The sequence below is a fragment of the Atractosteus spatula genome, chromosome 4, assembly GCF_055471065.1.
Source record: "Atractosteus spatula isolate fAtrSpa1 chromosome 4, fAtrSpa1.hap1, whole genome shotgun sequence".
In the NCBI taxonomy this organism is placed as follows: Eukaryota; Metazoa; Chordata; class Actinopteri; order Semionotiformes; family Lepisosteidae; genus Atractosteus; species Atractosteus spatula.
Genome location: NC_142709.1, coordinates 60,929,027 through 60,943,786, shown reverse-complemented (window position 1 = coordinate 60,943,786; position 14,760 = coordinate 60,929,027). Strand labels below are relative to the sequence as shown.

At 37.5% G+C, this 14,760-nt stretch overlaps 1 protein-coding gene across 1 annotated transcript in view; it reads right to left on the bottom strand.

The window, feature by feature from the left end:
• Window positions 1-2,240: 2,240 nt before the first annotated feature.
• Window positions 2,241-14,760, bottom strand: part of epha4b (eph receptor A4b) — a 105,874-nt gene continuing 93,354 nt past the window's right edge. Inside the window, exons 12-17 of the mRNA XM_088913298.1 lie at window positions 14,034-14,095; window positions 11,386-11,595; window positions 8,655-8,804; window positions 5,441-5,634; window positions 3,247-3,384; window positions 2,241-2,461 (exon numbers count right to left, since the gene is read on the bottom strand). Of these exons, the coding sequence (XP_088769424.1) occupies window positions 2,362-2,461; window positions 3,247-3,384; window positions 5,441-5,634; window positions 8,655-8,804; window positions 11,386-11,595; window positions 14,034-14,095 (854 nt within the window). The 3' untranslated portion in view covers window positions 2,241-2,361. The remainder of the gene's footprint in view (window positions 2,462-3,246; window positions 3,385-5,440; window positions 5,635-8,654; window positions 8,805-11,385; window positions 11,596-14,033; window positions 14,096-14,760) is intronic.

The window sequence follows — 14,760 nt, the reverse complement described above, 5'->3', positions numbered from 1 at the left end:
CAATATGGTACAATTGGCTTTGAAGTTGGTTAGTATCTGTTATAAAAAGGACAGCACTCACTTTTGATTCTTTTTCAAAATCTACAGAAGCACCTAGAAAACAGAGGGAGCTACCGAGTGGTGTTTACTGTACTTGCACTGTAAGTGACGATGTGTTAACACTACAGCTACAGTGTCCTGCTCCACCTTTGGACTTAACCACATTCCACATCTACTGTAAATGTACTGCATGATTTCATTTCACCCCTGCATTGTCACAGTCCTCATTCTACATCACTTCTTCAAAGGCTGATGATTCTCTCCTTCATCTGGTGGGATAAATATCAATGTTTCTAAGGCAGGAGTCTCAGACTCTGTATCTAGAGGGCCTAATGTGTCCTGTTTTGTTTTCTTTCCAACCCGAGTAGACAATTAAACAACCAATTTATTTTCTTAGACACGTCAAGGATTTTTTAAGGTCCTTTACAGCTGATTACTCAACATGTTCATCTCATCCAAGGTACAGTTACCTATTAAACACCTCAGAGCCCAGTCACAAATATCATCAGTTATGCATTGATTGAATAATTTGAGTAGTAACTATGAGATGAGAACAAAAACCAGAAGTAAGTACAGCAGGTCCTCTTTTAAATGAGTTTGAAATCCCTATTGTAAGGCATAGAGATTTCCTGGACTTCATTTGGGATGATCAAATTAGATGGAGAAAGGAAAAACAAAAAAACATCATTTCCATTGTCCCTCGAGATCCTAATGTCTATTGATATTGTGGCTCTGTTCCACAGGACAGCTCATGGGTCTTATTGAAAATGGCCTTTTTTACAGGGGAGGCGTTTCTGTGTGCAGAGCTTCGGGAGTGGAAATGGATCTTTCGTTCCAATGTCCCCTTTCCTTCTTAAGTAAGCCAAAACTGTAAGGCACAATCTTAAAGGCAAACTGAAGATGGTCGCTTTTATATTGATGCACTTACGCGTGTGCCTTAGTATTTTAACTTGAGTAACTTCCATTTGATCCCTATTTCTCCATTGAACTGTTACAGTTTAGCGCACCACATCCCTAATGGTGGTGACCAGACGGTGATGGAGGACTGAGGAAAACTACCTGCTTCGAGCTCCACAGCTAGTCCTCTTTATTGGGATAATGAGTAAATACCATTTTAATACAGCAAACCTGGCCACTGGAGTGTTTGATTTGCTGTTGACAGTTGTAAATTACTGCAGTGTGCACAGAATAGGTATCATATGCCAGCATGTTCCAGTACTTATAGTTAGAATTCATGGCACTATTCAGTATGAAGAATGTTTTATAAAACAGTTTATGCAATGTCAAATTTCCTTTTGACACCTAGCAATATTTTCTAACGTGTCAAACACTTTGGAGTATGTACATTTTTCTTTCCATGTGTTTTTCCACAATTATTTGCTCTTTTCTGCTGGGCTACTCGACGCAATATTTTTCAGTGAAACTTTAAACAGCAGTCAGGATCACAAGACTTGATGTTTTGCTTGACTGATGTTTTGCTTGTATTTTTAACACTGTATCACTGCTTTCCTTCTTTGTTCATCGCCCAAACAGCCATAACAGCAGCTCCTTTAAGTGAGGCCGAAACAACTCTCAATGACCCTGTTGTATTAGGTCACTATAATGGAGCTGGTAACAGAAAAGTAGGCTAGAGTGTTATCCACTCACATTACTTTGCCACAAATAAATAAAGTCTTTCCCATTGTGCTAGTGATATTAGCGTTTTCATATCACTGTGCAGTATTCTTTAACAAGGCCAGAAACCTCCATTCTCTGATACCACTAATCAGTTCTGGGATTTGAAATTAGGGGGCATACATCTGTGCATTCATGGTAGCCTCTAAAACAGTAGGTATTTCAACTTAGAACTGAGAAGATCTCATCTCCTTTGATTTTCCATGTCAAAAAGCAGGACCTTTTAGAATTCAATAATAGAATGGGGTTTAGTTCTGTAATGCCAGAGGGAAGCATTTTAAACATTCTCATACAGGTATATGAAGAAGTGGTCAAAGATCTGACCTTAGTACTGCTTGTTCAGAAATGAAAACACCTTAAAAGTAATAAAAGGCAACTTTGATTCACATTCTACTATACACTCACTTGCACAAACTGATTTTTTTCTGAGCACTTTCCTTAGATGCCTCCCGAGTGACCTAATGTAGATCAGCCTCTTCCTCCTTTCGCTGCTGTGTCTCTAAGTGCATGGACAGAAGCCAGAGTGCTTACGAGAAGATCTATCCAGAACAATTTGAATGGTGAAGCTGTTAATTAGGAATAACGAGCAACATGTTGAACTCATTCAGTCTTTTCTTGGTTCGTGGAGCCTGTGGCACATGGGCAAGGTTATACTTGTACATGTGCCCCTTGCGTCTGCAGACTCTGTATGCTGGAGAGAATCTTCTTCTGATGGCCAGCCAGTGAAATTCCGATTTTACCCAGTTCACTACAATTAAAGGGAAGGAAAAAGAAGTGCTTTAGATGTGTGACTCTAATTATATGTTTATTTTAAAACAAGTTCAGGCTTTTTGGGTTTACTCAGCTGGGTGTTTCAAGACAAAATTAACATGACTTTAAAAGCTCACAGTCAATGCAGGGCTATGATTGCAGATACAGTACATTGCTGAAACACACTAATACATAAGAGACACTAAGCATTCAGATTTATATTACACTAGTTGCCACCTAATGACCCTCACCAATGTGTTGAAACCAGTTGAATTAATTGCACACTATAAGAATTTCTCAAAGAAAACCAGTATAGCTGTTTTATTCATGCTAAAACATAAAGAAATCTGTCTTAACTAAGCAGGTTAATTGTGCCAACCTTCAAATCACTATTTTAAATTTCAATGTCTGTTAACTCTGGGCAGTTTACTGCCTACAAGGGATATCCAATAGGCCACAAAGTACTCAAAATTAAAGCAATACATTCTAGACAGCTACTAAACAAAGCATACAATCCTGACATTTCTAATGTATAGTCAGTTATAATATCATGGTGCCTGACTTACCATTAATAATTTTGAGGAAATTTAAAGAAAATAAAGACTTTTGGAAAAATGACGGCATTAGATAACCCAAGGGAAATACTGTAGTTTCACTTAAAAAAAATAAATAAATTTCAGCCATTGGTAATGTCCTTTGCTTTTGTTACAACCAGTATTATAAATTTCCAAGTCAATATTGCAAGCAGCCACACAGTAGTTGTAATGGATGGTATGTCCTCACCTGACACTTATGTACAACACTGAGTCAAGTGTTACATAGCCCGCTTTTGAAAAGTTTTCCTTGTACTGGCTCATTTTCATGGCATCCAACCAGTCTTCTAACGTGCTGACACTGAACTCAGGGGTTGTTGGATCTTGCCTGCGAGGAGCAGTGAACAGTAGTTTTTTTTTTTAAAAGAGGAATACTCATTTGTGTGTATCAGTAAATTGCTAAAAGCATTGTCCTTACTGGTATGGAAAATGCTTCAAATTTCTTTCAGGTCGTAAAAGAAGATGAAATCTAGTGGACTAACCTAGAAAGGCACTCAACCTGTACCTTTCTAAATTTAGACATACGACATACTGTAGATAGTAATTCAGACAGTGTAGCATCAGTATGAAAACAGTAGAATATACATTATATTTCCCTAAAGAGGAAAGCACTTTTTATGTCCTTAAACTGCAATGCTATTTTTGTATTTCAGGGGTTAGAAAGAATCAGCATCAATGAGTGCATTTCAAACAACAATAAAAGTAAAACACACACAGGTTTCACAAATGTGTAAAACCTCCAATTTACATCTCTAAATAATTTAAATTTCCAGGTATGCAGAGCACCATATTCTGTGATTCAGAACGAGGCAACTAAATGTCCGGTGATGTGAAGCGGTCCTATTCCACTAAACAAGCAGGCTTGTGAATACCTGTCTTTTAATCCAATAGAAATATACAGTAGCTCTTGACTTCGAGACGGTTTTGCAGACAAATACAATTTACTTGTCAGTTCTGCATCCAGATTGCGTTGGAACACTGCTGCGGTGAAATATGTGCTGCTGTACGTATTCGCTTTTACATCACATTACATTAGTCATTACAGTGACCAGTGAGCAGAAAGGGCCGCCTTACATCACTTTTCACACAAACCCTCACTCTCGCCCGTAGCGAGACCAGGGGTTTGACATAATGGTGACTATCCAGTACTTTCCTAAAGTTCACAATTTTGTGCTTAATTAAAAATTGGGATTTTTTTCTATACTGTCAATTAATTTATTACCAAAATTTAATAACCAGTCTGACAAATTGGGACTGCAGTTCTCTTTTAAACTCAACTAAAAATGTGACCATCCACAGTCTGAAGACAGACCTTGTTAAGATATTACCCAGCTATAATCGGTATAGATGTTATACACTCCATTCTCGACTCTGCCCCTAATAATTTTTGTATTGATGATATTGAAATGCACAGCTCATGAGGTATGATTTGAAGCACTAATTTGAATTGTGCACAGATCAATAGTGCCAATCAATTTCTCATTCAATTTAACTCTCAAAGTACAAGTACTGTAGCTATACAGTTTATACACAGTTGTTGAGTATGTAAAAATAGGATTCTGGACTTGAAACAGTATTTATGCTTCAGATATAATGCAAAACCAAACAACATAACCAGCCTTGTGTACTCTCTCTAAGAGTTTCAAAAATAAGCAATCTACAGTACTTAATTTATATTTTATTACCATGACATTATTAATTAATCATCAACATGATTTATTTTATGAGAGGGGGAGCAAATCAATTTTGGGAATGATAAGGTACAAGCTGCAATTACTTAAAAAAGAAAAAAAACCATCATAATCTGACTTAAGCAAAATAAAAATGAAATTTATACTGTATGGAATTATTCTGTTTGTTAGTCCAATAATTGGAAAGGAAAGGAAAATAACACCTAAAATGAATTACAAGATTTCTGATTTTTCAGATTTTTTTATTTCAGGTATAGGCTTACAGTATACAGAATATTGGCCATTTTAAGGAAAACTATAGAAGCACGCAGTCTATTATTCCAATATCAGTTTATTTTTCGTCAGGAGATAAGCTGAAAGATCCTGTCAAGTTTAATTAGTTTTGAAACTATTCAGTGACATTAGGATATACAGCTTTGCTAAAGGATTTAGCAAACACAAACATCGTCGTGCTCCCCCACCCTAATCCAAAAACGCCGCTCGACAAAATTGACCCGCTGCAAAATAAAAGAACATCTTTTCAGGGCTGCCAAGATGTAACCCAGAAACATCTGCTTCAATAGTGACAAATAAATTGCTGAATAAATATGCACATCTGGTTCACATTGAAAGCAATGGATGCAGTAAGCGAAAATAGGCGCTCCCTTTTATAATTGGAACAGTAATAGCGAAGAAATGTGCTCCCAGACTCACCAGACTGAACTGTTGGCTAATTGCTTCAGGCTGCTGGGGTTTCGGATCAGCTTGTCAAGGGTGTTGACGATCTGTCCGAACTTGGGTCTGTCGCTTCGGCTTTTCTCCCAGCAGTCCAGCATTAACTGGTGCAGAACTACTGGGCAGTCCATTGGAGCAGGCAAGCGATACCCCTCATCTATCGCTTTTATCACCTAGAGGAGACAGACGGCGACGGAGAGTAAGGAAGGGAAGTCAACCAAGAAGCGAACAAGTTGGTTTTACCGCCCATTTATCCGTGGTTAGAACAAAAGGTACGTTTGCTTTCTGTAGAAAATCCTAAGTAACAGATACACTCTCTGTGAAAGTAACATCAATTTAACCCCTTGAGGAGCTGCAGTACTTGAAAGCTCCCTCATTTGAACCTGGAGACCATCGGTGCATGGTCATTTTCAAACAATAAAATAATGTACAGAATTACAACTGCTTGTTCTTTACATACATTGACACTTGCCTATGTGTATATACTTTCTATAAGCACATTGAAAATCTAACAGTGCTAAATTTAATAACTTACTGAGCAGATACATAGTTATGTCCATTTTATATACAGTAGTAAACAAATAGGATTTTTCATTGTTTGAGTAGCATTATTCATTGAGAAAAAATACCGAGAGAAAATAATGTGGTTTTATTAATACACCAGGTACCCAATATTTGCTATTGCTAATGTTGCCAAAATCATTTAATTAAAAATCTGTATAAATAGCCACACAAAAAGGACAATTTTGATTTGTGCAAGAACAGCAAATGATGTTCTTCAAATGCTCGACCTGGGTCACCAAGATCACATGGGTGTTATCGGGGGTTATCAGGGTGACTGAAGGTGGTCTGTCAGGTGAGACATTGCCTAGAGAATGATATTTTCTGCTTCAACAATCAGGGGACTGGTCTGGAGAAATGAGGAAACTAGCACTGTGAGTGGCAGGCCACATCCTTGAAGGCAGAAGGTCACCACACCAGCCCAGGACTGTCACATCCATCGTATCCATCTGCATAATAGTTTTCAGATTACAGTAGCTACAGCACAATATATTCCAGGAAGAAATAACCCAAGTGTCAGAATGTCTGAAACTTGACTTCTGCTTGACAATAATAAACGTTTAAAAGCTGTTCAGGGGTAATGTTGACAAAAATTGCCATCTTCTGTGGGCCAGAGAACATCTGAGGTACCGTAGAGTAAGGGTGCTGAAGTATTTTATTCAGTCAGTGGAAGAGTGAATGTGTGGGTAGGAATGCCATTTAAAGACATTTGGTGCAAACAGATAGCTACCTTAAGACTGAGAGATACACTGACAAAGTACTCGAGCTACCATTTCTGCAAGATAATCTGGAACTCTCCATTTTCCAGCAGGACAAAGAAACATCACACAGATCTAGGATTACAATGACATGACTTCAAGAGAACAAGGCCACTGTTTTGGCTGCCAGCCTTTTCTCCTGTTTCTCCACATTTTAGTACTCCAGGCATCCAGGGTTCATTTCTGCCTGAAATGGATTTTGCAGTATCTTGGGTAGTATAACAGTAGGGGCCTGGTTCAAGGCTTGAACTGAAGCTACCCCTTGTGCTTCATGCCTGAACCATCAGATTTCTTTGCTTACTCAGTACTTTCTAGAAAGAAATAGCCAAAAGAAAAACAGAAAAAAACACACTCTTCATTTTGTTCTTGAAAGCTCTTCATTGATCTTCAAAAGTCAATTTTTCAAAAATAGCACATGAAAAGCCTCAAGTTTTTTTTATTTTCATTGCTTCTCCAATATGTCTACTTCTTTGGATAACAATCAGAAAATGATAGAACAAAAAAAAAAATTGCAGGAGGTTTTGTAAAGCCAGGTCCTTGACATGATTATCTTCCAAAATAAAATCATAAATTTATGAGAAAATTACAAAAAGAACAATAAAGGTTCCATGAGTTCTACTGATATTATTAGTGAGCTTCAGGTGCTAGAGCACTATATTACTGTGTATAGGCAATAAAAATAACCTAACTTGTAGGAGCCAAAGTGATAACAAAGAGATAAGAGTAGGAGTTTGTTTATTTCCTCTCAGGTATTCTCTTTCACCACCTAAAAAACTTCCCTTAAGTCTCTGAATGGTCATAATCCCCTGAATGACAGCGTGTTTTGCCTATCAGGGCAGCCAAATTCACAGCAAAGCTAGTCTTGAGTTTCTGCCCCCAAAACCCTTACACCTTATCTGAACAACTACTAAAACCACAACTATCATCTGAATTATATTTTTCTGGCTTTTAATTGTTGAATCATTGAACACAGCATTAAATTAAGGCAATGGCGTTTATATATTTTGGCAAGGTTTTGCTTTTGCAATGCTATTTTTACTACTGTATACAGTAAAATGCAGTAGTGACGACAAGTAAGGTGATATCTCATATGTTGTACCTAGCTGGAGAAAAAATCCTTTGTTGGTTTACAGTATGGGGCTTTTGTAACAATGTTTTTCACTGTTAAAAAGGTAAACCTTTCACTTTACAGTGTTGACCTGCTGGCAAAGCAGTGAAGTACTGAAAGGTTATTTACAGATTTACATATTTCAAACAGAATTACAGAAAATGTGAACAAAAATACAGATTAAATTTTCATGATAGGTTTGCAGTATGCAAATGAAAACATTGCAAAAAAAATCAGGTATGAGCTTTCAGAGCATTAATATAACTATAAGTTTTACAGCTGGGGCTTGAAAAGAATTTAAAAATAGATAAAACTCCCCCTTTGACTAGAAAAATAGTTAATAGTTACTAGAAGAATAGTTAAAGAAACTATAAATATGCAGGCTTAAAAATTGATTTGACTGGGCAGTCTTGTCAGTGTGCAGGCTGTAAAGGAACAGGTACTGATAGAACCTGAGAAAGTCATTTGTCCAATTCTGGGTTGGTGAACCCTTATTGAGTGATTCATTAATGGGAAACATAAAAAATTACCTCTTTAATGGTACCTATTAATCAAATACCCTTTAGCATTCTGCACTAATAACCATAAGGTCATCAGAAAAAAATTAACAGGTGACAGCCCCCTGTGGCGAATAAATACTAGAGAATATAGAAAATATTAATAACCTGAAAAATAGTACTAGCAGTAGCGGTATTTCTGCAGTTGGCAGTTAAGTTCTTTATTTACCAAATATTAGTAACTGTCAGTTGCCTTGAAGCGTACTCACGTCTTGATTTGACATTTCCCAGTATGGTCGTTCTCCATAGGAAATCACTTCCCACATGACAATGCCATAACTCCACACATCACTGGCAGACGTGAACTTGCGGTAGGCAATTGCTTCTGGAGATGTCCACCTGATGGGGATCTTTCCTCCCTTGAATCAAAAACAGAAGCAACAATATTAAACAGAACACAAACACTACAGTACACTTCTGTCTGACTCAATGACTTTGATTCCTTCTTTTGACTTCTGCGAACTCATCAGACCTTCATCCTTAGTCTCGGCTTCCTCGATTCAGTCCCCATCTTACCCTGTTTTACGCCTCCAAGTTCCAGGGTCATAAATCTACCGCTTCTATTCAGATCTTGCCAGCTTACTTCTTCCTGGCCACTACCCTTGATGGCTTATTATCTGCGCTCCACTCTACTCTTGGAATGTTTATCCTTTGTCTTTATACAGGTCTGCATCACACCACTCTTAAAGAAAACATTCTTGATCCATCATCCTTTCCGAATGATATCTTGATGTCTCCCGTCTCTTTAAATACCTCGAGTAAGTGATATGCAGCCAGCACCCTGCTGTACTTTAGCAGCACTCACTGCTTGACCTGCTTCAGTCTGGCATTCACCTGAACCACTTCACAGAAACTACTCTACTCTTTGTTAACGATTCTCTTCACTCACTGCTCGTGTTGCCTCCCTCTCCTCTGTCCTAATCCTTCTTCATCCCTCTGCTTCCTTTCACACTGTCACACCTTTGACAGGAGCTTTCTTAGAACTTCAGAATTTCTGGCGGTGCTCACATCTGATTCTCCTTCTACCTTTCTGATGGCACATAACAGATCTCCTGAGTGGCAAAATTTAATCTCTGCTCCAAAGTCTCTCCCTGCTGGTGTCCCTCAAGGTTCTGTTAAGAGTAACCTACTGTTCTCCTCCTTTCATCTATCCCCCTCTTTCACCACCCCTAAGAACATCACTGTCACTCCTGACCTCTCCCTCTCCTACTCCCGACACACTTCTTCGCAATGCTACTGCTGCTTCTTCCTAATATTTACAGAATCTGCCTCTTCCTTACCAATTACTCCGTACAATTCCTAATCCTGACCTCTTGGCTGGCCAATACCATCCATCCACACACTCCAACTTACAGCGTGTTTTCCCCACCTCACTTTACTCATGCTATTCTACTACTCCAGTAACTCGTCTGGATCCCTACTGCTGTACGGATCCGGTTCAGAACCCTAGTTCTCACCACTTCTGTCTCGACCACTCTGCTCCTGGCTATCTTTAGTTTCTTATCTCCTTCTACACCCACCCCCCACTCTTTCCACTTCTCCTCTTCCACAAGACCTTGTGTCCCCCTCTCCACTGTGCCACTAGTGCTTCACTCCCCACCCTTGCTCCTCATTGCTGGAATGAACCAGCACAGACATCAGAGCTGCTCCACCTCTCGGCACCTGCTCAAGACCCTGTGATGTCTGTTTAGACTCCCAGCTCTCATCTACCTCCTTCAATAACTCTTACACTGTATTGGATTAATGGTAACTTGCTAATTGATTGCACTTAATCACTGTAACAAGGTTTACCTACCTACAGGGTGTTTTACTATGCTGTCTGTATACTGCTTTCATTTTTAGTTCATTTTTTGTTTGTGTGACCCATTTTGTCAGTTTGTTGCTAACCTCCTTGTCAGTTTATTTTTCCCCATTGTATCTGCCATTTGTTCATTATTTTCTATATTACAAGTTGCCCCAGATAAGAGCGTTTGCTAAGCAAATAATTCCATACATGACTCAATGTAGTTCCTGCCGTTTTGGCAGAAAAAGCTAACTCGGAGGCTGGGGTTCCTCACAGCAACTCATGAAAGCAAACCTCTGCCTTTCGACGAGATCGCTGCGATAATTGGCAGTCCTGCTGTCACTGCACTTTGCACATTTGATTGCACAGACAGCATGTCAGATAACCCAGAGTGCAGTGACTTCACATTCACGGGTGCTTTAACAATGAGATCTTGGGGCAGGAGCAAGAGCCCCATCCTTGGACAGGGCTGTAATTAGATCATGCTGAGAGGTGAAGGACTCTGATCTCACACCGACCTCCGCTGAGACAGCTACACGGGAAGCAGGTGGATAAAAAAGGGTCGATTTCCTTTGTTGAACTCTGTGGTAGAGCTACAACAGAATATTTTGCTTTAATTCCAGTGATATCTTTTCGTGTAGTACTCCATCAAACCTCCATTTATTCTTTATGAGAACTCTATCGTCCTTCTCAGTATGTCAGTATGACTTCACTGAAAACATCCATCTTGGGAGCTTCTTTTAAATCATTTCTTAGATCAACTAAAGTGGAAGACTGAACTTCAACATAAATGTATTTACATTCATAAAATGCATTCTATTTTTTAAACATATGTCAGGGACAAGTGTTGTGATATTCCTGACATAGGTGTCTCACCAAACCAAGCTGTTTTAATGCAATGCACAGATACTGTATAATGGTTAGATAATTGAAGTTCTGCATGGGTGTAGCATTCTCTAAATAGTGAACATTGCCTATCATAAAAATAACCTACGTTTCTTAAGAAATGAAACTGCTGAAGAGCAAGGTGCCTAGGAGAGATCAGATTTATTATGGCCCTAGTACCCTAGAAGCTATGAAATTCAAGAGGTTTTTTTAAATCTTTTCCATTATATTTCAGTGATAGGATATTAATAACAGTATGCTTGATGACTTACTCTTGTTGTATAGGCTGCCTCTGGATCATCCTCCAGAACTCGGGACAAGCCAAAGTCAGACACTTTACACACAAGGTTACTGTTAACAAGGATGTTCCTGGCTGCCAAGTCTCTGTGTACATAGTTCATGTCCGACAGGTATTTCATTCCAGAGGCAATTCCTCTCAGCATTCCAACCAGCTGGATGATTGTAAACTGTCCGTCATGTTTCTGGAAAAAGAGAGAACAAAGGCTGTAATCCTGCAGCAATGTAGTTGCTAATGATTTTGTTATTTCAGATGTTGATATCTTAATAAAATATATATGTGAGCAACTCCTGGTGAATCTAACAGGCTACTGTATATATAAAGCTTCCTGAAATTCTGGCTCAAGAAAACCAACCCACAGCATAAAAAAGAAGCTGTTGAAAGTTAAAGAAATATTGTTTCACATTAACAGGTGCTGTATTTATCTTTTAAGTTTGTTATCTTTTGGCCAGTTGAATTTGAAACAAACTAATTAAACTAATTATTGTACAGGTTTTATAAAGATTGGATTATTAACCAATCCCTTGAGTTTAACATGGTGAGACACCAATTATGAGACTCTAAGCAACAGTATTTACAATGAAATAAAGTAATATTTGACCAGCCATGTTGTTCTGAAAAAAGCAGCTGAGTTGAATTCTTGAAAGAACACATTTCTTTACCACTGTAATTATTTTTCTTGCACACTTAATACTGAATATCCTAACAGTATAACATTATATCAGAAATTAAACTTTACATAGCTAGTTACTAGCAATAAAATGGAATACTTGGAGTTATATATTAGTTATGATTTTATATTTATTTGCAGTTAGAGAATGAGGCTTGTATGAAACTACAGTGAAGCAGTATATGTAATTCATTTTAGAACACGGTATAGTAAATACTGCACCAGAATTCTGAATTGCTATTAACCATAAAGGATGAACCCCAGAACTTATTATTCCAAACACAACCATAATCCTTGTTCATTCCAAGGTTGTAAAATGTTTTATATTTTAGATGAGGAGTCCAGTAGTTTTGTTATGTGTGGTGCTGAATCACTTGTGTATCTACAGTATTAGATTTTTTATTATATTTGCACATATGCACTACTAATAGCAATAACCTAAAATAATTTCCCATTTTAATTATTCTCATATACATTTTAATTATTTCACATTTGGATCCATATCATTAAAATAATGCTTGTCTCTTTCAAAAGGCTTTTTTCTTTCAAGTCTAATACAAAATTATCATGTAGTTACAGAATCATATAAAGATACATATGCAGAGTCTATCAGAGGAGCAATTACATACTGTACAAATAAAGACTTTATTCTATTTATTCTAATGTACTCACATTGTACCAAAATATGTACGAATGTACATTACCATTAAGTGTAGTTGTACAGTAACTACATCACAAATTAAAACACAAAATTATTTAAGGACAAGGATAAACTCAGACAATTTTCATGTAGGTGTATACTGTATGTAAATAAGATGATAACATCTGCTGAATTACTAAAATCACAGTATTAACCCATGGCCTCTGAAAATCAATTGCCTTCCTTCCTTTATCAATTGCAGAAAGCACTCTTTCTGCAAAACTTGTAATCTACTGGAAAGAAAGTTCTGATTTTTTTTTTGTCTGACTGATGCTAATTGATCCATTCCCTAATTAAACATATGTATTCAGAAGGATTCTGTATGAGCTATTAACCATAAAACTGATACCGTAATTATATTAGCTTTTTATGTGAGCAATGGAGAATATTTATGATGTTTCATTATGCACTCCACAGGGAAATCCAAAGTTTTAGCATGGAATTTCATCAGTTTTCATTTTCATTTCAATACATATGTAATTAAAAGATCTCCATAACAAAGCCATTTGTTTGCTTTGCATAATGAAATTACAATATCATGATATCCCCAGTGACAAAACAGAGCTATAAATTTACAAATCGCAGAACAGAGACAGTTGGAGTGAGATGGTACAAAGTGCCCTTCCACTTTTATATACTGTACTGTTCCGTGTTGGTATATACTGAGGCAGGTGAGCGAAATCAATTTATTAACACACTCAAGTAAGATGCCATTTGGAGAAGGAGATCAGATGCCGACATGAAATTGCTTTGACAGGGTTTAACAGACGGTAAAGCCTTGTGCTGCAAAAAGAATTTATGCAACAGTTAAACCAACAGCCTCTTGAAATTGTTGCAGGGGGATTGTGAAGCTCTCTTTGACAGAGTCACATGCGAGGAGACAGGATTATATGTTATTTTTCAGAAAAGCTTTTTTAACATTTCTTTCTCAAAAGTGAGGCATTTTATCAGGAGCTTTCGCAACTTTATGTTTACAGATTTTCAGTTTTCGTTTTCAAATGTAAACAGAATTATTCTACGAGACTTAATATCATTGTTAGGATTATTGTAAGAGGACATGCAAGAAATTTGAAAGTGTTCAAAAGCCTCAGGAATTCTAAAGCTTGCTAAAGATGTACCCCTAGTGGGGTAAATAGAATTATCGTATTGGTTGGAGATTAAATAACTTTTAAAGCTTCTACCAGGTTTCTAGAGTTCTTGCTCACTCACATCCGAGCTTTTTGTCAATGACAGAAAGATACTGGTCACTCACCTTTAAGAAGGTATCTAAAGACCCATTCTCCATGAACTCAGTTATAATCATCACTGGCTTACCTGTTAAAAAGCAGAGGCCAAAACAGAACATTGTCATTAGCACTCGTATTCACAGACTTGTTTGAATAAATCTTGTTATTTTTTACAATACAAATGGATGTCAAAGACATTCTTGTTGATACCGATCTCTCGAGCAAAATGAAAATATAAATAATATAAATAAGATTTTATTAATCAGGAAGGAAAATATATCAGGAGAAAAGGAGATGTGTTCTTATTCCCACACATCTAGGATAAAGATACCCCTGTAACAACATATAACTCCCACATTTCATTAAATTAATTTCAACTGAATATTAAAAAGGGGAGGAAATCTCTGTAAACTGTGCCTCAGCTAATTCATTCTGTACCTTTTGCCTGTTATTCATTATGACAGGCCTTAATCAAAGCTTTCAATAAAAGTCAGGAGATAATTAGAGCAAGCAATCCACCAAGGATATCTTTGTCCAGAAATATCATGAATCTTAATGAGTTCCTGTTGAAGGGAGGGAGAGGCAGTGGGCTATATGGTAGTCAAACAGAGGTGCTTTGTGATAAACTGACTCAAAGGAAGAGGCAGGGGACTGCAGGATAAGAGCTTTGGAGGAAGGAGTTTGGCTAGTGGGAGCACAGTTCACCTCATCTCAATATGTCAGCTGTTGTGCTTGTAGCCAAACAACTGTCCT